At 40.1% G+C, this 22,734-nt stretch overlaps 2 protein-coding genes across 4 annotated transcripts; one reads left to right on the top strand and one right to left on the bottom strand.

Annotated features, from left to right (window-relative positions):
- Positions 1-982: 982 nt before the first annotated feature.
- Positions 983-13,709, top strand: caprin1a (cell cycle associated protein 1a). 3 transcript variants are annotated; one of them, XM_004543199.5, is made up of 17 exons: positions 983-1,202; positions 2,768-2,902; positions 3,390-3,452; positions 5,162-5,248; positions 7,362-7,603; positions 7,763-7,845; positions 8,349-8,504; positions 8,605-8,654; positions 8,750-8,833; positions 8,937-9,098; positions 9,643-9,751; positions 11,123-11,184; positions 11,519-11,650; positions 11,956-12,115; positions 12,605-12,793; positions 12,903-13,009; positions 13,128-13,709. In XM_004543199.5, the coding sequence occupies exons 2-17, from the start codon at positions 2,768-2,770 to the stop codon at positions 13,212-13,214; spliced, it is 1,908 nt and encodes a 635-aa protein (XP_004543256.1). In that variant the 5' UTR covers positions 983-1,202; the 3' UTR covers positions 13,215-13,709. The 3 variants fall into 3 exon arrangements, with proteins under 3 accessions (XP_004543256.1, XP_012772427.1, XP_004543257.1); XM_004543200.6 differs by lacking the exon at positions 983-1,202 and adding an exon at positions 1,248-1,876; XM_012916973.3 differs by lacking the exon at positions 11,519-11,650 and having other exon boundaries at positions 984-1,202.
- Positions 13,710-13,946: 237 nt separating this feature from the next.
- Positions 13,947-21,576, bottom strand: nucb2a (nucleobindin 2a). The gene is made up of 13 exons (XM_004543202.4): positions 21,422-21,576; positions 20,880-21,023; positions 19,910-20,017; positions 19,550-19,682; positions 19,281-19,384; positions 18,501-18,686; positions 18,278-18,368; positions 18,114-18,172; positions 17,943-18,035; positions 16,437-16,526; positions 16,142-16,312; positions 15,893-15,953; positions 13,947-15,787 (listed from the first exon to the last, which is right to left on the bottom strand). The coding sequence occupies exons 1-13, from the start codon at positions 21,443-21,445 to the stop codon at positions 15,489-15,491; spliced, it is 1,563 nt and encodes a 520-aa protein (XP_004543259.3). The 5' UTR covers positions 21,446-21,576; the 3' UTR covers positions 13,947-15,488.
- Between the last annotated feature and the right edge of the window lie 1,158 nt (positions 21,577-22,734).

Here is a 22,734-nt window from a genome sequence, read left to right as displayed (position 1 = left end):
TGTCTGTTTTAAAGCGAGACAGCTTTGACGGAGAGAAGGCTTATTCATTAAAATGGGGAAGACAGGCATCACACAGCGAATGTACAGATGGATAAAGGATTTTCTCTCAAGAAGGCAAATACAAGTAAGGATAGGGAATAATTATTATGAGAAGTATATAGTAGAAAATGGAACACCACGGGGGACTATAGTGAGTCCCTTATTATTTTAATTGATGATGTTTCATAATAAAGACAGTCGAATGGCATTTTCTCCTTTTGCAGATGACGGCACCATGTGGAAGAGAAGACGTTATGTAGAGTTTGTTACTAGAAAGGTGTAGGAAGCAATTTTTAAAGTTGGAGAATGGACACATAAGTGGGGATTAAAATTTTCAGTGGATAAGACCAAGACAATGTTTTGTTTTGTTTTTACATGAAAAAGAATTGGTAAGGACATTAAACGAAAGTTATAGAATCAAGAACTAGAAAGAGGAAATAATTCAAATTTCTTGGGGTTTGATTTGAGAGGGTTACATGGGCCATACATATTTAGAAAATTAAAGACAAATGCAAGAAAATGTTAAACTCACATGTGGTACAGAAATATATTTGTCAGGAAGCAGGAGGAGAGAGGAAACAGTCATTTCATGTCTCAGATTTGGACACACTGGGCTAAAATGCACACTATACATTTTAAGGGAAACATTGCCAATTAAATGAGAGTACTGTGATGAGACATTAGAGCATGTTATATTACACTGTCAGAAGTATGAGAAAGAAAGAAGACAACTGATTCAAAACCTAAACATAATCAAACTGAAACAGGATTGAATTGATTTATTTAGAAATACCACGACAAGTAAAAGTTATGAGGCAATATTTAATGATCTTAGACAAATGAATTTGTATGATAGGATCTAATACTTAGTGACATTCCGGTACCTACTCCTTATCAGTTGGAGGCGGTAATGCACCAATTCGTTGTTTCTCAACCACCAATAAAAACCAAGAAGAAGAAGGCAGCGTCGAGGTTAGCAGTGGGGTCCTTTTAGCTGCTACCGTTAGCTCTGCAGCAGCTAAGCAGCCATTGGCCGGTGTAAGTCGGAGCATCCTTCTAGAAAAACACCGCTTGAAGTGAAAGATATCGAACCGCAGTTAACGCCACACAGCTAAAGTAAAACGAGACCAACGAGATCTCTTTGAAGACAAAGAGTCTTAAAGGTATGGCTTTCACGAGGTCACTGTCATTTTAGGTCTTTTTAATAAACCGTCCTTATCATCTGGATTCGAGACGGCTGCGCGAAAACGAGTTGTCTCGGCGTCCCGAGGTGCTCTTTGTTTTTCGCAGTTAACGTTAAACGTCCCGAAACGATGGCTTGTCCTGGGGGTCTGTAATGGCTGTTTCATATGGATTTAACCTTTGGTTTTGAGTGACAACCGTTGAACTCGGGGCTTTAGCAGCACATCGTTACCGACCACGCTCGGCTAACAATGGGACGCGGAGATTAGTACGAGCGCACTATGCTTATTAAACTGATTTGGCATGGCTAGCTAACGTCGAGCTCTCACCAGTGAAAGTTTATTTTGGCAACTAAGCCGCAGATAAGAGTTTCGAGGCTTACGTTATGATGCGGATTTTTGTGTTGTTAGCATCTGTCAGTAAGGCTAGCCTCTTTCTCCACAGACGCTAAAAGACTTTAACTTTGAATAGGAGGCCCGACATTTTTATGTTGTTTTAACTTCCTCTGTTATATTGGATGTGGTGTTCTGATTTTTTTTTTCAAAGCTCACCCCAATAATTGCTGTTACCAGCCAACAACTTATCGTCCAAGAGGAGGTTGTATCTCGACGTATCGATTTAATTAGCCCTCAAACCTTAATAAGGGATCACATCGGTAAGTATCACTTTCACCGGCCCGGGTATTTGGGCTTGAGTCAGGGTTTGGTGTCCTAATGTGGAGCTTGGAGGGTCGCTGAAGCAGGGTCCTCAAAGTTCAAAACGTGAAACTGCTGGCGTTACATAAAGTGGATATCTTACCAGCTGAACTCAGCATGAGCTCAGTTTATATTAGAGATTACCGGGCAATACAGTACAAATAACAATTCATACGGTACCACTTCTATCTCTCTATCTAGAGAGAGAGATCGTTTTTAGGCTTTTATTTAATACACAGTTGACAATGAAAGGTACATTTAAGCAACAACTGTGGGTCCATTTCGTCCACAGGTATCAGTTGAATCGGGTGGTGCTCAGCTTAATTACTGTTTATTGCTAGACTTGGACAAAAATGGAAAAGGGCAATGTGTCTGTAATCATTTGTGTAATCCTCAAAATACAGAACATCCCTACAGTATCACAGTGCAGACAGTTATGTTGAAATGTGCACAAGCATCTCAAGATACATAACCCTTTAAAAATCTTTTAGAATTGTCGTGGATCTATGCAACAAATATCATAAAACAAAAATTTATAATCAAAGTATAATATAAGTTGTTTATACAAGTCTGTATGTGCATGCGTAGTAAATATCCAGTTGTGAGCTCTGTTCTAGGAAACCTTGTTTCTGATGGGTGTCAGATACAGTAACTGCAGGTTGAAAGTCTGAGACTGCAGAGCATGACCTTAACAGCATTTTGTAACCTGGTTGAAGACATAAGTGTACGATCTAGTTCTTAGGCTTTGAAATAGTTTGTCTTCTTCTGCTAACATCTTAAGTTAGGATTACTTGTTTGTTTTATTCAGGTCCAAATTTTAATTGTAATATTTACATGTTTCCCTCCCAAAGATGCCTTCAGCAACAGCTGGCAACAGTGCTGTCCAGTCTGCCATTCCAGACCTGGGAAATGGAAGTCATTCTGAGGCCATGAAGCAGATTATTGGTGTGATTGACAAGAAGGTCCGCAATATGGAAAAGAAAAAGGTATCTATAGTTATCATCTTAGAGTAAACTTCGCTTTGGATTAACCTCAAATAGGGTGTAAAGCTTTTATCTGTTTTGTCTGTTGTTGTGGATGCTGGAAAATGTATGCTTTTGTCAATATATAATGACATACAGTAATATATAATTATCAAACATACTGATTTGGGAGAATGCAGGTGTTGGGATGTGTTTTGAAAATCAGAAAAATGTTGGAGTAGGTACTTTAAATTTCAACTGGCTTTATAACAGGTTTCCCCTTCCCCAATGAATCCACTTAATAGACTGTAGCACTAATTATGATATCCAGATTTTCCTCTGTCTTGCTCATAATTTGTTAAGATTGTGTGAGAAATGTCATCAAACTGCCTTAAAATATAAATCCACAGTGGTAATAAACCTAATGATGACATTTTTTAATACGTTTGCTCTTTTTATTTGAATTCAACTTTAATGTCAAATTTCTTGTTTTTCAAAAACCTTCTTGCAGTCCAAACTGGATGACTACCAGGCAAGGAAGAATAAGGGCGAGAGACTAAATCAGGATCAGCTGGTAAGAAAACAAAACTGCTTCTCATTTGGACACAGCTTTGTTTTGTCGCAGGATCAAATGTAAATTCTGTCAAATGCAAGGATTTCCAGTCACTCTAACGCTGTATTTATATTAGGGGTGCAACAATACATGTATCGGTGTTGAATCGTTGATACAGTGCTTTCGGTTTGGTACGGATATGTATCGAACAATACAAAACCTTTCTTGTGACGATGCTGTCTGTGTTGAGTGCTCAGTGGATCTGCGTTCAACTACTCCGCCTAGGCTGCACTGTCGAGCGCAGATCCACTGAGCGCAGCGCAAGCTAGCAAGACAGAAGCTAAGCTCGTTGCAACATGGCAACTGCCTCAACTCTACCTGAAATTGAACCTCCCCCACCCTCATTCAGATCTGGCGTTTGGAACTATTTTGGTTTTAATGTGGAAGCATGACCCTGATGGACAAAAGTAAAACAGTATGTCGGATGTGCCACGCAATGCTCAATTACAGTGGTGGGAACTAGTGCGTTAGCGCAGTTAGCTCGTTATTGTGTTGACGCCATCCAGCCCCACGCACGGGGCGATCCGCGGTAACTCGTTAAGGGAGATTTGCCGCGTTATGGCATTAATGTCATTTTAACGCTGACAGCACTAGTGGGAACACAACAAATATGACTGCACATTTACGCCGACATCATCGTAGTGCAAAGACAAGTGGAAGCAGACAAAAACAACAAGCACGCATGCTACAAACTTTACCCGAGTCATTTAGACAGCCGTTAGCACATGATTCTCCTTATGGGGACCTGATATGTTTAATATGCTGCTGAGAATATAGCCCAGAAGAAGCGTATAGTGTAGCTTTTATTTTTGGAAAGAGCCATTTCTCTGTAATAAACTCTTTTCCAAAGATGAGTGATTCCTCGACCAGAGGGTTTGTTTTTTTTTTTTTTGTTTTTTGTTTTTTGTTTTTTTTTTTTTTGTTTTGTTTCAGCAACATTAAATTTAAAAACTACTTTTGAGTTAAAATATATATTTATAGTTTTAATAAATGACAAATTAAAAAGGCATGAACATTTTTTTGTATCGAGAAAATATCGAACCGTGACACCAAAGTATCGAACCGAACCGTGAATTTTGTGTATCGTTGCACCCCTAATATATATCTCAACAGTCTTGCTTTTCTTCACTCACTCTCTTAATAATGCCCATTATCACAGTATTTGTTCAAGTGCTCTGGTGGAATGAAAGAGCCATTATAAAAGTCTTTAAGTTTAACTTAGAGGGGGAAAAAAGATCTGCAAACCCAGTTGCCAAACTTCTGAAGTATTTTCTTTTTTGACTGGTGACTTTAGACATTGATTGTTTTTTATATCCCAGAGAACACTGAAGGTCAGAGTTATGCTTGGTAGCACTAAATATTGCACAATTAAAAGCAATGATATTTTTAACGTTAAACATTTGCATTTCAAATGATTCAACATTTGAAATGTTTTCTGTGCACTATTTAAACATGGGCTTTAAATTATTTTCAAGTCACTCTATTTTTATTTAGCTTTTACTGTGTCCCAGCTTATTTGCAAACAGCTTTGTGTATGTAACAAACTTATATGAAGTTATGTTTCACATTCAAGTGTTATGAAAGTATTGCATGTTTAGTTGTTACTACCTCCTGCTTTAAATCATTTCCTGTTAAAAACATCTGATTTTCTTTCCGTGTTGTGCATGAAGGAGGCCTTGGCGAAGTATCAAGAGATCAACAACAACTTAGAGTTTGCTCGAGAATTGCAAAAGAGCTTTCTCGCATTGGGTCAGGAGGTGAGTCCTGAGCTATAGGTGTGCTTTTAACTTGCTGATGAAGTCTTAAACACGCATACTAAAAATCAGTATGCATCAATTATTTTTTTATAGATCCAGTGGGATGCAAAGGTTTGGGCAACCTTGTTAATAGTCATTATTTTCCTGTATAAATCGTTGGTTGTTACATTAAAGAATGTCAGTTAAATATATCATATAGGAGACACACACAGTGATATTTGAGAAGAGAAATGAAGTTTATTGGATTTACAGAAATTGTGCAATAATTGTTTAAACAAAATCAGGCAGGTGCATAAATTTGGGCACCACAAAAAAAGAAATGAAATCAATATTTAGTAGAGCCACCTTTTGCAGAAATTACAGCCTCTAAACGCTTCCAGTGGGTTCCAATAAGAGTCTGGATTGTGGTTGGAGGTATTTTAGACCATTCCTCTTTACAAAACATCTCTAGTTCATTCAGGTTTGATGGCTTCCAAGCATGGACAGCTCATGGCGAGTCATATTTTACTGTAGCTAGCAGGTGTTTTCCTTGGAATGCTGTGTTCTTTTTCCTCCATGCATAACGCCTCTTGTTATGCCCAAATAACTACATTTTAGTTTCATCAGTCCACAGCACCTTATTCCAAAATGAAGCTGGCTTGTCCAAATGTGCTTTAGCAAACCTCAAGCAGCTCTGTTTGTGCTGTGGGTGAAGAAAAGGCTTCCTCTGCATCACTCTCGCATACAGCATCTCCTTGTGTAAAGTGCGCCGAATGGTAGAATGATGAACAGTGACTCCATCTGCTGCAAGATGATGTTGTAGGTCTTTGGTGCTGGTCTGTGGGTTGACTATGACTGTTCTCACCATTCGTCGCATTTGTCTATCCGAGATTTTTCTTGGTCTGCCACTTTGAGCCTTAACTTGAACTGAGCCTGTGGTCGTCCATTTTCTCAATATGTTCCTAACTGTGGAAACAGACAGCTTACATCTCTGAGAAGGCTTTCTGTATCCTTCCCCTGAACCATGGTGGTGAACAATCTTTGTCTTCAGGTCATTTGAGAGTTGTTTTGAGATCCCCAAGCTGCTACTCTTCAGAGAAAATTAAAAGAGGAGGGAAACTTACAGTTGACCCCCTTAAATACTCTTTCTCATTATTGGATTCACCTGTGTATGTGGGGTCAGGTTTCACTGAGCTTATCAAGCCAGTTTGAGTTCCAATAATTAGTTCTAAAGGTTTTGGAATCAATAAAATGACAACAGTGTCCAAAGTTATGCACCTGCCTGATTTTGTTTAAACAATTATTGCACACTTGCGATCGTGGCTCAAGAGTTGGCAGTTCGTCTTATAATCGGAAGGTTGCCGTTCGAGCCCCGGCTCCGACAGTCTCGGCCGTTGTGTCCTTGGGCAAGACACTTCACCTGTTGCTTACTGGTGGTGGTCAGAGGGCCCGGTGGCGCCAGTGTCCGGCAGCCTCGCCCCAGGGTGGCTGTGGCTACAATGTAGCTTGCCATCACCAGTGTGTGACTGTGTGGATGACTGAATGTGTAAAGCGCTTTGGGGTCCTTGGGGACAAAGTAAAGCGCTATACAAATACAGGCCATTTACTTTCTGTAAATCCAATAAACTTCATTTCACTGCTCAAATATCACTGTGTGTCTCCTATATGGTATATTTAACTGACATTTATTTTTTATTATAACAACCAACGATTTATACAGGAAAATAATGACTGTTAACAGGGTTGCCCAAACTTTTGCATCCCACTGTATAATTAAAATACCTAATTGCAAAGCTTTTAGACACTTGTTGTGCTCTTTAGTGGCATCTGCAAATCCTTATTCATTCTCTGCCCTAGTAATTTTTTGTAACGTACATTCTTTATTGCCATAAAACAATCAGTTGGCAACACCTGGTGTAATTTATGAAATACTCCCAAATGGCTCACAAAAGCTTAAAGTGCCAGATGGAGTGAACAGGGAAGCGAATAATTGTTTTGACCATGCTCATTGACCTTTTTGATTTTTTTTTTTTTTTCTTTTTTTTTCAAAGTGCAGTGATGTACAGAGTGAACGTAATGGGTGTGTGTTATCTTGTGAAGCTAAATGCATGAAATTGTGCCTGGATGTGTTCAGATTCAAAAGGCAGTCAAGAAATCTGCAAGACGGGAACAGCTGCAGCGAGAAGAGACTGAACAAAGACGATTGAAGAGTGTTTTGGAGCTTCAGTATTTACTCGACCAGCTGGGAGAAGACGGTGTCAGGCAGGACCTTAAACACCCCGATGCCTCTGGTGCGCCTTTGCTCACTGATGCTGAACTCTCATCCCTCGATGAGTTTTACAAATTGGTAGGACCTGAGAGGAACTACGATGTAAGGTACGCGCGTACCTGTGTGCTGTCACTGGTACAGAAGTTACATTTAGAGTTATCAGTGCTTAAATATGTTTTTGGTTTTGTTTTTTAATCCTGCTCTAAAAAAAACTATATACTACTACTACTCTGTGCAATTAATTGCATTTATTTTGTGATTTGCAGGTTGACTCGCCAATATGAAGAAGCATCACTACACCTGTGGGAACTGCTTGAGGGTCGAGACAAGGCTGTAGCAGGGACCACGTGTAAGTATTTTCATGTCTTAATATCGTTCATCACCCATACACATACCTTTTTTTTTTTCTTTCTTTTTTTTTTTAAAGAAACTATTTTTAAACTATATTTAAAGCACTTGTGGAAAATGCCTTAAAATGGAGAGGCTTAACATGTGGCTAGTTGATATTTATTTCATGCCTTCATCTTAAGTGCAGTAAGAAAAAAAATATCTTAAAGAAAATGTTTGGTGTGTGCACCTATCCACACAGGCGGAAACTCACTTGCACTCATTGTTAGTAGTTAGATTGTTCAAGACATCTGATCGGCCCCAGTTTATTGTATCTGTTGTTTCATCCCTTCACACAACATTTGATTCACTCGGTTAATTCTGAGATTGGCTCATACCAGCTGTTGCAGGACTTCTCTTGCAGATTGTACTGACTGTGTAAGAAAACGGAGGCAGACCTTAATCGTCCATTGTGGTTTGTGATAATAGGAAAGTCTGAACAGCTTCGGTGTTCTCTTATTCCAGACAAGTCACTGAAGGAAACCCTGGACAAAGTGCTGCAGAGTGGTTACTTTGACAGAGCGCAAACTCATCAAAATGGGACATGCGAGGAGGAAGAAGAGCAAGAGGAACAGACCGTGGTGGCTGAGTCTAAAGCTGTGGAGCAGCCATCGGAACCTGGTAGCTAACAATTAGCAAATGGTGTGTGTGTGTGTGTGTGTGTGTGTGAGAGAGACCCAGAAAGAAAGCCATCCTCATGTATATTTTTCATTTAATATAGGATTCGCTAGTGAAAAAAATACAGAGCCCGTTAAAGTGGAAACTATAGAGGTGAGATTTGTATTTATGCTGCACAAGAACCCACACAGATCAACTCTTTCCTTAAATTGTTATATCACATTTTAGTGTACTGTCTTCTGTTGCAGTTTGTAAACAGACAGTTCATTCCAGAAACTACATACAGCAGTACAGACAAAGACCAAGTCGAGGAGTGGAGTGTGGAGGCCCAGGTATGCTCTATTACTGAATCATCAGTCCTCGGTGCCTTGAAACCTACTTTCCAATGCCGTGAGTTTGATTCTAATGTGCCTGTCATGTGTCTGTGCTGAATAGATGGTGAATTCACTCCAGCATCAGCCCCCTGTTCAGCTGGCTCCAGAACAAACCATTACTGTGAACCAAGTTTCTCCCACTCCTGATACTGATCCTGTGGTTAGAAAGCAGGCAGTGCAAGACCTCATGGCCCAGATGCAAGGGACATACAACTTCATGCAGGTTAGATGGCCCAAAATGCTGTATATTGTAGTATCCTATGGCTCACAGTGTGTGGTGTGTGTCTCAAATAAGCAATGGCAAGTAGGATGAACTTGCAAAAAGGTTGGCCAAAGATGAGGACTGCATGTCCAGGCAATTTACAACAATCTATGAAGTCGTGCTAGAGGTCATGAGACAAGAACGTACTTGTTGTGACTCAGAAAACGAATCTAGTTGTAATTTCTGATATATGAATGTGAACTTAAAAAAAAAAAAAAAAAAAAAAAAAGTAAAATATCGAAACAGGGAAAAAACCCATTCCCCATTTGGGACAAAAATTCAAAAGAAGTACAATTTAAATGAGATCATGATTATCCCAGGTTTTAGGAAGATGTGCTTACATGGGAGTTGGTACTAAGATCCTTTTAGTCAAGGTTGTTTGTAGTTGAGGTATTTTCCTAATGTGGAGTGAAGGATTATGGGTATGAAACAGACGTGCTCGCTTGCTTATTGGACTGATTGCAAATCTCATCTGTTTACATTTACTCTTGTTTGGTTGTCGTAGGACTCCATGTTGGAGTTTGATGGCCAGGCGCTGGATCCAGCCATTGTGTCTGCGCAGCCAATGAAGCCTGTGCAAGCTGTTGACCTGCAACAGATGGGCGGTGCTCTACGTGAGTGACATTTACTCACAGGTTATACTGAATATGGATGCACTGATTTATTAGTATTGCTCATACTGGCCAATAGACTTTAAAATATAAATATATATACCGTATTTCCCGGACTACAAAGCGCACCTGAATATTAGCCGCACAAGTTAAAATCAGGGGAAAATCCTGTTTTGTACATACATTAGCCGAACCTGACTAAAAGCTGCAGGTGTTTCAATGTTGACTTATCATATGTAAGAGAATATGCACAAAGGGAATTGTCAGGAAAGAGATGGCTGTTTGGAGACACACCCCTTTTTATTAATATTTTGAAAAACAAGTTATGGGTACATATTTGCATAACTTTTTAGGTATGTACAAGTAGCGGTAATTACAAGTACGAAACATGTACTGTGCTTCATAAATGAGTAACAAATGTAGTACATAACAATAACCTACAGCACACCAGAAAAATAGATTCAGACTACCTTTTAGGCTCAGGTGCAGTGACATGGCTTTAACAAGAAGAAAAGTCAGTCATTCACCATCATCTTTCTCTTCTTCCTGCGCACTAAAACCACCAAAGTCCTCTCCTCCAGTGTCGGATACGAACAGGCTCAGGATGGCTTCGTCATCCACTCTCAGCTTCTTTCCTTCGTTGTCACTTTCAAAACCAAACAAATCCTCGTTGTCAGTGTCAGAGTCGAACACCCTCAGAAGGGCCGTGGCGGTGTCCTCCTCTCCATCATGCAGCAGTCCAGCCCTTCAAAATCCGTTGGTGATCATGGATGTTTTCACACTTTTCCACGCTGTCAGATTCCACCGGTGGAGTTGAGCATAACTTGCTTTTCGCAAGTTTATCGCCGCTCGTCATCCACGACTCCCGCTGAACGCGTAGCGCTACTTTGAAGTTTGTTTTTCGCGCTACTTGTACGGCACTATGTTGCCTGGCGGATGGACATGTGACCAATATACCACTCTTGAACCCCGATACTGTGTGTCTGATCACATGCCCTTCCGCCAGGCAACGTAGTGCCGTACAACAGCGGAACAAACAAAACAAATCGTCTTACGATATCACAAAAATCATGGACAATCCATAGAAAAGCCGCACCTGACTAAAAGCCGCAGGGTTCAAAGCTTGTGCAAAAAGTAGCGGCTTATAGCCCGACAATTACGGTGTATATATATTTTAAATAGGATTTCTTTGTTTCCTGGGCACAAATGATCACTTTGCTGTTAGGCCAGAGGTTCAATTAGTAATTAGTGCATGCCTATTAAGTTGTTTGGTCGCTGCTTTCTGATGTGGATATAATTGAAAGTGCATAATTTAGCAGCATGTCTTTTTTTAGGAGTTTGTCTTATTTATTTGTTTTATGTCTTTCTGAACAGTCCACTCAGAGTCCAGACTTCCTCAGACAGCTGCAGTGTCTGGACCACAGGAATCCTCACAAGTAAGTAGGGAGGAGCCCCTGCAGGATATGGGTGGTGAGACTGCTCTTCTGGCTAAGTGGTGCAGCTCATGAATAATTGGAGTTCAGATTGTTTTTGTATTATGAAGAGAGATTTCGAAAGGTCTTCTCCATGGATTGAATGTGATGCTCTCCGACACATCTTTTTTTTGTTGTCTACTGCGTGCGATGGGGAGATATTTGATTCATTTGAATATTATAATAACAGAAAAGGGAACTTTTTAAGCCAAAAGAAAATCATCTCATCTCTTGCACTGACTTCTCCATATTCGTTGTTTCCTTGCCTTCCAAATTCCCTCCTCTTTTACTTACCCAGGCCTCAATGTCTCTGTCATCTGCACCGTCTCCTGCCCCATGTTCTCTGTCCTCTGCCTTCCCTCCTGTCTCCAAACCCACCCTCACTGGAGGCATCAATGTCAACGCAGCACCTTTCCAGTCAGTGCAAGCGGTACGCTTTCTATTGGGTCCATTTAAACGGTGTCACAGTGAGCATGTTTGGACTTGATGCATTCTGTAGGAAACCGTCAGCTTTCATACTTGCACAAGTCATAGGTCAGTATTAGAGATTGGTTGGCATGTTTTATTAGTCACAGTGAAAACTGGTCAGTTATTCGTGCAAGGAGCAACAATTTAAGACTTCCCAAACTACGCAGATCTTTGACCCCAGGCCATCGTCGGGTATTGTGGTTATTTTATTTTGTTATATTGATATGGACAGGAATGGGGGAGGAAAAAATTTGTTTCTCTTTTCAGGTATTTAACATGAATGCACCTGTACCTCCAACTACCGATGGCCAAGCAGACCCCTTGAAGCAGCCTAGCCAGTTCCCTGGTGGCTATGGACAGGGCTTTAGCAGCCAGCCAGAAAATGTGGTCGACCAGCCTGACATCCCACAAGAAAGATTACAGACAGGTGTGCATCTTGTTTTGTACGGAAACCCTAGAGCATGAACACAGTGGTAAAAGATGTATTAGGATATCAAGAGGTTCCCAAGCTTCACTTTGTCACAAAAGAAATATTTTCTGTTGCAACAAAGTTGAAATATGAGTCAGTGAGGATGCCATAAGTAAAAATCACGCAGCCTTCTCAGAATTCAGAAGGTGATTTTGCATTTTAAAAGTAAAAAATCCTTCCATCCTCTTCTGCCCATCCTTATCAGGGAGCCTATCCCAGCCACCATAGGGTGAGAGCAGGGCAGACCCTGGACAGGTCATCAGTCTGATACAGGACTAACACAAAGAGACAGACAACCACTGGCATTTGCATCCACACCTATGTGCAATTTAGAATTTCCAATTAACTAAACCCACTAATACCTTGTCTAAAATTAAAAATGTACTAGAACTTATCCAGCAGTACGTGACGTATATTTTGATGTCGTTTTGTGTCTCTTCTGTCCAGTTGTTAATGCATTCCAGCCCCAGGACCAGATTATGTCCTCAACGCCAGGACATGAAGATCCCTCTGTAGGTGCAGGGTTTGGGCAGTCTGGTCAGTCCTTCTACAGCAGCAGAGCTGTGCCAAGAGGTGGACCCAGGAACGCTCGTGGCGTTATGAATGGATATCGGGGCTCCTCGAATGGATTTAGAGGTAAAAGCATCCAATGTTGTTTCACAGATTTACAATAATTATATTGTGATTTATTTTGATTAGGAGTAAATATGCATCACCTGTTGAACTAATGTCTTTCTGTCGTCAGGTGGATATGAAGGCTACCGTCCACCGTTCTCAAACGCTCCCAGCAGTGGATACGGTCAAACTCCGTTCAACACATCTCGGGACTATTCCAGCAATACCTATCAGCGGGTAAGAGTTAATGCATTAATTTAAGTCATTGCATTGAATTTACATCAGTCTTTTTTATAACCAAGCGTAACTATAAATACAAAACATGCACTTATGAAGCCTTACTATCTCTTTTAAGGAGGGATATCAGCAAGGCTACAAACGTGGAGCAGCCCAAGGACCTCGTGGTTTGTCCCGAGGTAATGTGCAGGCAATGCGATCCTAAAGGATCCCGGGGACCGTCGAATTACGCCACGTTGAACATTCAGGATTTTTTGAATGTGTTTGCCCCAGCTCACTTTTATAACAATGTTTTGTTTCTCATCGGTAATCTTATTTTTTTAACTCCTGGCCTACTTATCAGTCAGCCTGCTTCGGTCTGTCTAGATCTTTTTGATGTTTTGTCACAAAAATGCTGAAATTAACTACATGTAGGATTATCAGCAAGTACGTGTGATGGAAAAACAACAAAAAGATATTCCTGTAAACTTGAAAGATTTCATTAATTTATTTTTTGTACAAAATAAATGCAAAAAATACCCCGTCACTGTCTATTTGATTCCATGAGTGCTGTAAGCCACTTGTTACTCCCTTTATAATTTTCATCAAAACGTTTAATTTTCTTGTTTGTTTGTTTTTTTTTTAACTCCTGTGTCCCTGCCTGCACCTCTTTGTACACTGTTATTGATTGAGACTGTTTCAATAAAGTTGTGCCCTATTACCTTCTGTTGCTGAAGCTGTTTGTTTTCTGACATTTTCATTCTGTGTGGTCTTGCATGTGAGTAGTTTAACTTAATACAATCCAATGTAGAATTCAGTCTACTTCAGAGCAGCCTTCAGCTATGACAATAACAGCTATGGAAACAGCCCATCCTTTTTATTACATTGCATCTGTTCATGGTTTCACTGGAGGTAAATGTCCCACAGGAAAGGCATCGCTCAAACATTAGCAGTGAAATCTGTTTGACAACCTGAACCACTTTATTTTAAGTGAGGTGTGCAATTTTGTCAAATGACCTTTGGATCCAGCAGCAAGAAATCAAACACCAGCTTTACATTTTGTGCAAAATATAATGCATGGCACACGGGAAACGACTGACAAAGCAAATAAAGACGGTTTCTTAAATTTTGTGTAAGGTAAAACCAAAAAGCAGAGATCTCACAGACTGAAAATTTAGGTCTTCAGTGAGAAGCGGCAGCAACTCCCAAATATCTCATTATTCTCCCCGAATTGAAGAAGCAAATTTACATTAAACAAAAGCATACAGGCTAACACAGCATGTAACACCAAACCAGCATTTTGCCAAATATGCTAATATGTTCTCTTTCATGTAAAAGTCATAAATACCTCAAAATGAACAGAGAAACAAAATTCAAGGTTTTCATTGCCTTACTTTGACAGACGGTTTCAGCAAAATACTAGATGGTTAGGTAAAAGTAAACCTTAAATAAACAATATCAAAACTGTTTCATCAGAATCACGTAGCAATACATGTGTATGGACCATGAGTTCATTATACTATTTAACAAAAGCACTATTTAAGAGCTTTTACTGTTCAGTACAGTAAATTAACTGTACACATAAAGAAAAAAATGTGTTATAGTAGGAAAATAGTAAACTGGTAGTTTGAGGGGAAGCAAAGGGAGCATTTGAAAAAAAGACAGCGACCTGGCTTCATAAGGTGTTGAAGGTTAAAGGATTGTAAATGTCAGGTCACAGTGATAGCTGCAGATCTGACAGCACCTTGTAGATCATTACACAACACAGCGGCTGCTTGTATCAATTCCTTAGTTTTTTTTAGTGCGATGTCTGGGGATGGTGTGAAAATGATGTAAGCTTGTTGCATTTGCTACCGTAGATTTTTTTTTTTTTGCCAATTTAGTGTCATAATTAAATAAAACAAACATCTTGCAGTTAACTCTTGAAGTATGTTTTCATAAGGTCCATCATGATTCATGCATGTCTTTTATTTTGCAGGTTTTTTTGGAGTATATTGATAGTAATTTAAAAAAATCTAAATCTCAAAGGCTGTAATTAAAATGAGTATTTTTACACCTTATCTTCTTAAACAGCTGCACTGTACATATCCAGAAGGCTCTTGGGTCAGGATGTTTAGCAAGCAGCAAGTCATTTTGAGAGGAAACAAACAACCGGTCTGAAAGCTCACAAAATATTATTTATATGATTCTATAAAAAAAAACACCCTCAATGTAAGCAAACACAACTGTGGTAAAATCTATGTATGCACATATCAGGATCCAAACCCATGTAGGTCATTTCACTGTGTGATTTAATTATGTAATGAAGGGATTACTGTCACCAAGACTGAAATCTGGGGTAACGGATTCCCTTTGAGTGGTTGTTCTTCTCAAATGCACTTCAAACCACTAATGCTGGTCAGGGTGGTTAAAGAGGTCCTTATACTCTGATGGGACTGCTCCTCAGCACTTACGAGTGCAGGTGCTGAAAAAGTCTGATTGTAAAGTTTTGTGCACATTATTATGGCAGCTGATTCTGGCTTTGCACAACTTCTTGATGACCAGGTGGTATATTATCATGTGTTTGAGGGAGACCTTGCTGGGCCTGGTTTTGATTTTCTTGTCCATGGTGTTCCTGTGGTATATCCTGAGGAGCTTGGGGTGCAGAGTCATGACCTTGGGGTGCAGGGTCATGACCTTGGGGTGCAGGGTCATGTCCTTCGGGTACAGGGTGATGTCCTTGGGGTGCAGAGTCATGTCCTTGTTGTTGGGCCTCATGCAGTTGGCTGTCAACTGCAGGGATTTCTGGGACGGCGTTCCCTTCAATTGTAACAAAGAGAACAATTTTATATTCTCAGAGGTTAGACCTTTAAAATCAAACCACTATCAAAATAAAAGTAGGAGAAAAACAAAATCAACACTCACCGAGAACCTCTGGAGGAGGGTCTACTTTCTGTGACTTGAGACGTTCCATATGCTCAACTGCCTGTAGAGTTTTAGTACATTAGAATTCATTTACTACATGTGGACAGACAATTTGATTGCTTAAAATACAATATAAGCACAGCTGAATCAATTGGTAAAATGTGAAGGTTAGGATGTGGGCAGATTGATGCACTGACTGTAAATCTACAGAAGCAACCCTTTTTCCATTAGTAGTGTACTATTCCTTACCTGTTGTAGCTCCATTTTCTGTGCATTAAGCTGCTCCTGTTGTCTTTCCAGCTCATCTCTCTGTTTCTGGAGGTCAAAAGCCTTCTGGTTGAGATCTTGCTCTTGCTGAGCAAGATGCTCCTCAAACTCCCTCATCTCGTCATCGGTATAAGCCTGGTTCTGCTCCAAGGTCTGAAGAACACAGAGCAGGTAGGAAGCCATTTTTTACAGTCCTGCTTTGTTTAACCAAATGTTTCTGTATTAAATAACTCATAAAAGCTGTTATCATGATAAAGTGTCATCTAATGTTTCTCACCTCCCAGCTATCTGGCTCCAAGAATTCTTTCTTCTTAGTAGCAACAAGGAACTCATCCAGAGAGACCAGCCTGTCTTTATTTGAATCCACCTGTGACACAGACAAGAGCAGAAAGGCTTTGAACACTAGTTGTATATTTTCTTATTCACTGAAAGGACTAAGGCAGATAAAACACAGTGGCGCCTGTTTAACACAAGATGCAAACCCAGCTGAGACCGAGAATGAGCTTTAGGTGTCTTTTCTATTTTGTTTCTGTAGTCACTAAAGTCAGTCATGTGACTTTAGTCACAGGCTTTGAATTATGGAGACTAACTGTCCACACGCATAAAGTTTTTGTGCTTCCAACCTTTTAACAAACTGATGAGCTGCATTAAAGGTAGTAGAGGACTGCGATTGTGAATATTACTACATTAGAATTAATGATGCTAAATATTACCCTATGTACCGTAATTGTCGGGCTATAAGCCGCTACTTTTTGCACAAGCTTTGAACCCTGCGGCTTTTAGTCAGGTGCGGCTTTTCTATGGATTTTCCATGATTTTTGTGATATCGTAAGACGATTTGTTTTGTTTGTTCCGCTGTTGTACGGCACTACGTTGCCTGGCGGAAGGATCGGGGTTCAAGAGTGGTATGTTAGTCACATGTCCGTCCGCCAGGCAACGTAGTGCCGTACGAAGTAGCGCGAAAAACAAACTTCAAAGTAGCGCTACGCATTCAGCGGGAGGCGTGGATGACGAGCGGCGATAAACTTGCGAAAAGCAAGTTATGCCCAACTCCACCGGTGGATTCTGACAGCGTGGAAAAGTGCGAAAACATCCACGATCACCAACGGATTTTGAAGGGCTGGACTGCTGCATGATGGAGAGGAGGACACCGCCACGGCCCTTCTGAGGGTGTTCGACTCTGACACTGACAACGAGGATTTCTTTGGTTTTGAAAGTGACAACGAAGGAGAGAAGAAGAGTGGATGACGAAGCCATCCTGAGCCTGTTTGTATCCGACATTGGAGAAGAGGACTTTGGTGGTTTTAGAGCGCAGGAAGAAGAGAAAGATGGTGAATGACTGACTTTTCTTCTTGTTAAAGCCGTGTCACTGCACCTGAGCCTAAAAGGTAGTCTGAATCTATTTTTCTGGTGTGCTGTAGGTTACTGTTATGTACTACATGTGCAAATATGTACCCATAACTTGTTTTTCAAAATATTAATAAAAGGGGTGTGTCTCCAAACAGCCATCTCTTTCCTGACAATTCCCTTTGTGCATATTCTCTTACATATGATAAGTCAACATTGAAACACCTGCGGCTTTTAGTCAGGTGCGGCTAATGTATGTACAAAACAGGGTTTTCCCCTGATTTTAGCTTGTGCGGCTAATATTCAGGTGCGCTTTGTAGTCCGGGAAATACGGTATATTTCACACACAGAACAATTTTGGCCCAACTAATCCAGGATCGGCTTTTTCACCTGCATAGTTTCAGGAAAACAGGTTGCTGAGTGCAGCTTGTTGTACCTCATTCATAACATGCTCTCTCATACGTAGCCTCTCTTCCTCCATCTCCACCATGTCGTCCTCCTCGTTGGTGGGGTCATAAATCTTTTCCAGCTGAAATCACAGAGGCCCACAGTCAGTACAAAGACCTACTCTGAAATATTTACACATTTTCAGAAGCCACAGCTTTACCTCTTTGGTGAACAATGCCTCCAACTCCTGTTCATCAAAGAAGCCATCTCCATTTGTATCTGTATTATTGAAAAAGAGAAAAGAAGGCGAATGTGCCGTGTTCTAGTACTGTATGTTTTACAGAGCAAATTATGTATGTTAGTAAATGATAGTACAGGTCTTACCATGCAGGTTGAAGAATGTCTTAGGATCAAAATCTTCAGGATCTAAGCCATCAGCTTCCTCCCAGACCTCCTTCAGCTGATTCTGACTTCCCTGCATCATTGAAGTAAAAACACATTTGATTTCCAGATTGAGGTAAAATGAATATTACAATCTGGACAAAAAAAAACAACAACAACAACAAAATATATCATTTATTTTTCTCTGTGCACCTTCGTCACTTACCGGGTGGTTGACTTTAGGGTGGTCGGCGTGCTTCTTCTTCATCTCCTCATAGTGTTCCTCCTCTTTCTTCCTCTCGTCATCATCCAGTGTTTTCAGGTGTTCTCGTCTGTCGTGCTCTTTCATCATTTCGTACCTCTTGAACTCCTCGTGTCTCTCTTTGTCATAGTTCTCCAGATCTTTAGTGGCCTGATGACAAATAGAAAACAGAAATTGTTCAACAGTAATAACCACACAAGATTATACCCAGCAAACAATAATGCATCAGCTGGAAATGTCACTTAGACACAGTCGAAGTCAAAACAAGAGATACTATTCAGAACATCAGACTACTTCCAGACTGTCAGACCCTCACAGTAGTAGTAAACGGGATTTTTCAGGTCTATGCCTGCACGTTTCTATACATCAGCACACTTCTGGAAACCATTGTGAAAAGCCTTTTTGTCTTAACATCATCTGAGACACAGATACAAGACTAAACGCATTGCTGTTTTTAAAAACAATAATGAAAAGAAGGTCAAATAAAAATAATACATCTGTCCTCTACACCTCAGTACTCAGTACTACCCTTTCCTTTCTAGTTGCTGGTAATTATAGTCATTCACCAACTGTGAAGCTTTCACCACCTACAGGCCAATTTTGGTGTATGAATTAAGCATCTGCATAGGTTCCTGTTTTTTCTCTTTCTCTCTACTGCAGGACTCCACTGTGCAAAGGCACAAATAGTTTCAAGATGCTATACTTTTCATTAAGTACGAAGTAGCATCGAGCAACAACATTTACCGATCTGATCAGCCGATCCAGATCTTCCACTTCAAACGTGTGCGGGTTCATGTGGTTCAAGTATTCAAACTGTTTCAGCAGCGCTTGATGGTCCACTGCTATGTCTGTCCAGGGAGAAATTCAAATATATTACACATATTAAAACATATGAATACATAAAATAGAACTTTCTTTTATTTACCTCTAAAATAATCAACTTAAAGTTGATTTAGAGCCTGATACTTTAAACAGAATTCAAAATGAAATTATTTTTGTTTTGCACAACTTACCATTTCCTCCTTCAAGGTCCTGCTTGGCCTTAATCAGGGTCCGGAGTCGGTTTACCTCTTGCCTTTTTAACTCATCTAGTTTTGTTCTGACATGATGGCTGACAAAGTCTAGCTCTTTGGCCAGCTTACCTTGCTGCAACATAAATAAATTGTAGCAAATTAAGCGATTAAAACAATTCTGGAACATACACTACACTTTTACAGCGAAGCATAATGTACTTTTGCTTACACTGGGTTAAACTTTGCAGGAAGCTGTGCATGTACACGAAACGAGTATATTATAGTGACTATTGTCTTATAAGGAGCTGGTTGAAATGTTGTGCCACTGCAGTAAGACCAAACCAACAGAAAGCGGGGTACCTTAATATCTTCCATGTCTGTATTGTGGAGCTTTTCCCTGAAATGCTGATCCTTCTCTAGAAAATCAATGACTTCTCTGAGGTAGCGGTCATAGTGGAGTCCAGTGTCCTAAAAGTACAGTAAATAAAATGTAAAAACGCCAATAACATGTTACATTGGGTAATCAAATCCTATTTTAAACATTTCTGATATAGATCTATATTTATATATACAGTACAGCATCTCTATCTGTATACGGGTGACAAATTAAAGAAAAATCCAACCAAAAGTGTCTGAGCAAGTACAGAAAACACCACCACATGACAAATACAAACTGGGTTGCCGCTTTCTGTAAAGATCATATACTTAATATCTAAAAAAGAGCATTCCTGTGCAATCAACACTGAAACTATATTGTACTTGTTTAACCTCTGTATGACAGTATTTACCCCTTCCAGAGGCACAAATGAGTACACAGATAACAGTATTTGGGCACTAAACAATCTATAGCATCTGAAACTATTGTACTGAGAAATAAATTGGTTTGTGAGATCACAAGTTTTAAAGTTTTGAATAAGAGAAAGAGGCCATTTTTCCAATAAACTTAGCAGGGCGTACTTACTACAGTGTACCACCTATGAAATAGCTAATAAATAAACATTAATAAATCGTTTATTCTGTGAAATTATGTAATCCAATCCCACAAAGATTCTTGAAGCCGCTCATCTCTATACACATTGTTTTAAGTAAAAAAAAAAGGAAACAAATATTTTTATAATAAAAAAATCGTCTTATCCTAAAAATAATGACCAAAATTGTGAGTTTTATGCCTGCCTTAAATACTGTTAAAACGAATAGATAATGAAAGCCAAATAAACACAATTATCTCTCTGTACCACTGCTGAAAAAGGGTCGTTATTTGATACGACATGTATTATGGTTTGTGGTGAATTTTCAGCGTGCAGTGTAAATATTATGTCTTCTTCCTTACCACACTGGCTGGAGGCTCTTCAGGCTTTTTCTCTGGTTCTTTGACTTTCGTCTTGTCGATGCTGATGGGCACAGCCTCCAAACACAACAGCTGGACAAGCAGCAACAGCAGCCAGCCGGCGAGAAAGGCCCGGCTCCCCCACATCTACAAACGAGAACAATCACTATAGTGCCGGCTGAGGTGACGTGTTTTAGATTTTACAATATCTGGAAATATACATTCTTGAGTTTCTAAGTGCGTAAGCATCATCGTGTACCCAGCTTCCTCATTTTTGATCTTCCTCGAACAGCCCATCTAGTCTCCACACACTGCAAATTATTGGCTAATAATAATAACCAGAGGAAGCTGTTGGTGTTAGCCTTTAGCACCGTCACTGACAGATTTAGCGCTTCGGTGCCAAGCATGGACAAATGAGACTCTCATGTAACGTTACACCGTGAGCCTGAGCAGAAGAGCTTATACAGCATTTCCCCCACGCTCAGCGTGGATTTTAAAGCTTTACTAAAGAGCCCCATAGACAGATATGTTGCAAGTATACTCACTTTATTATGAACACAGGACCTCATCTACTCTACCTTCCACCCGTCGCTTCCTCTCAGCTGGAGAGGTGTCAGCAGCTTCCACCAGCCCGCTGGACAGAGTAGCTCGTGTGGTGGTTAACCTGATTGGTCAGTTGGGCGGTCTGTCAAACACACTAGCATGTTGCGTTGCACTGAATCGTACGTGGCGATATGACAGCAGAGCAGGTGGGCGGGTCTTTTGGTTTGTCATGTACTGCACCGCACGGAACGAAAATGAGACGGAAAATTAACGCTGGGGGTGGATGAAACCCGTGATGCTGAATGACTAATTTATTTATTTAAAACACACAGTTGGATTTTTTTCTTCTTCTTCAAAGTATAACGATTTTAATTTAAATTTTCTAATTATTTGCCCCTTTTCAGTTTTTCATTTTTGTTTTCAACTTAGCCGCCATTGTTGGAGTTTTGCGAGATCTGTATTGTGAGCGCTCGCAAAAGTATTGCGAGATCTCGCAAAACTCCAACAATGGCGGCAGCTACTTAGTTGTAATATTACTCTTTCTGGGTCACAAAATACACTTTTAAGATATTTTGAGGCGTGAATGTAGTTGTGTAAACGTCAGATACCTGCTCGATTTACAAGACATCACATATTTGTAAAAGAGCTCCGACGTTTTTGGAGATCTGACACCCACTAGCTCGAAGCTAACGGGAGGTCGAGACCTACTACAGCCGGGAGGAACACCGCTTTCCCGGCACATCGTGCCTCGACCTCCCGGTCGGCTTCGAGCTGGCGGCCTCCGAAGAATGCGGCTAAAACTTTTGCGAGATCTCGCAATACTTTTGCGAGCGCTCGCAATACTTTTGCGAGCGCTCGCAATACTTTTGCGAGATCTCGCAAAAGTCCATCTTAATTTTTTTTTTCCTCCCTAATTTTTTTTTTTCCTCCCTAATTTTTTTTTTCCTCCCTAATTTTTTTTTCTCCCATGTCCCCTGGGGGGCTCCGTAGTTTTTGTTTATTTAATACAATACACGAACATTTTTCATTCATTTGTCAGAATATGTTGCAGATTATAAAAACACCGTTTGTGAAGGCGCTTGACATCCCAGTCTTAAAGATACAGAACTGTGCAAACACTTCAGCGACCCCTCATTTTTTAAATATTTTGCTAGGAAGATGGGAAATATGCGCAGTGATTTATTGAAGCACACATTTAAACATACATTAAGATGCAGTATAAAAGGCAAAAACAAAGTTCTAACAAGATGGAAAGTGAATATTTATTATGACCACCTTTATTCTACAACAATGAACTTTCTTAGGCAAGCTTTCT

This window comes from Maylandia zebra, linkage group LG1, assembly GCF_041146795.1.
Source record: "Maylandia zebra isolate NMK-2024a linkage group LG1, Mzebra_GT3a, whole genome shotgun sequence".
NCBI lineage: Eukaryota > Metazoa > Chordata > Actinopteri > Cichliformes > Cichlidae > Maylandia > Maylandia zebra.
The sequence above is the reverse complement of the archived record's forward strand: the minus strand, read 5'-3'. Positions and strand labels throughout refer to the sequence as shown.

Bases quoted from the DNA above. Each gene is read 5' to 3' on its own strand.
- nucb2a (XM_004543202.4), bottom strand. From the start codon at position 21,445: ATGAGGTCCTGTGTTCATAATAAA. The intron at 20,018-20,879 runs GTAAGGAAGAAG...CTGTACTTTTAG, and splicing joins AAGAGCCTCCAGCCAGTGTG to GACACTGGACTCCACTATGA. The intron at 18,173-18,277 runs GTAAGACCTGTA...TCAATAATACAG, and splicing joins GACATTCTTCAACCTGCATG to ATACAAATGGAGATGGCTTC.
- caprin1a (XM_004543199.5), top strand. From the start codon at position 2,768: ATGCCTTCAGCAACAGCTGGCAACAGTGCTGTCCAGTCTGCCATTCCA. The intron at 5,249-7,361 runs GTGAGTCCTGAG...GGATGTGTTCAG, and splicing joins TTCTCGCATTGGGTCAGGAG to ATTCAAAAGGCAGTCAAGAA. The intron at 12,794-12,902 runs GTAAAAGCATCC...TTCTGTCGTCAG, and splicing joins CTCCTCGAATGGATTTAGAG to GTGGATATGAAGGCTACCGT.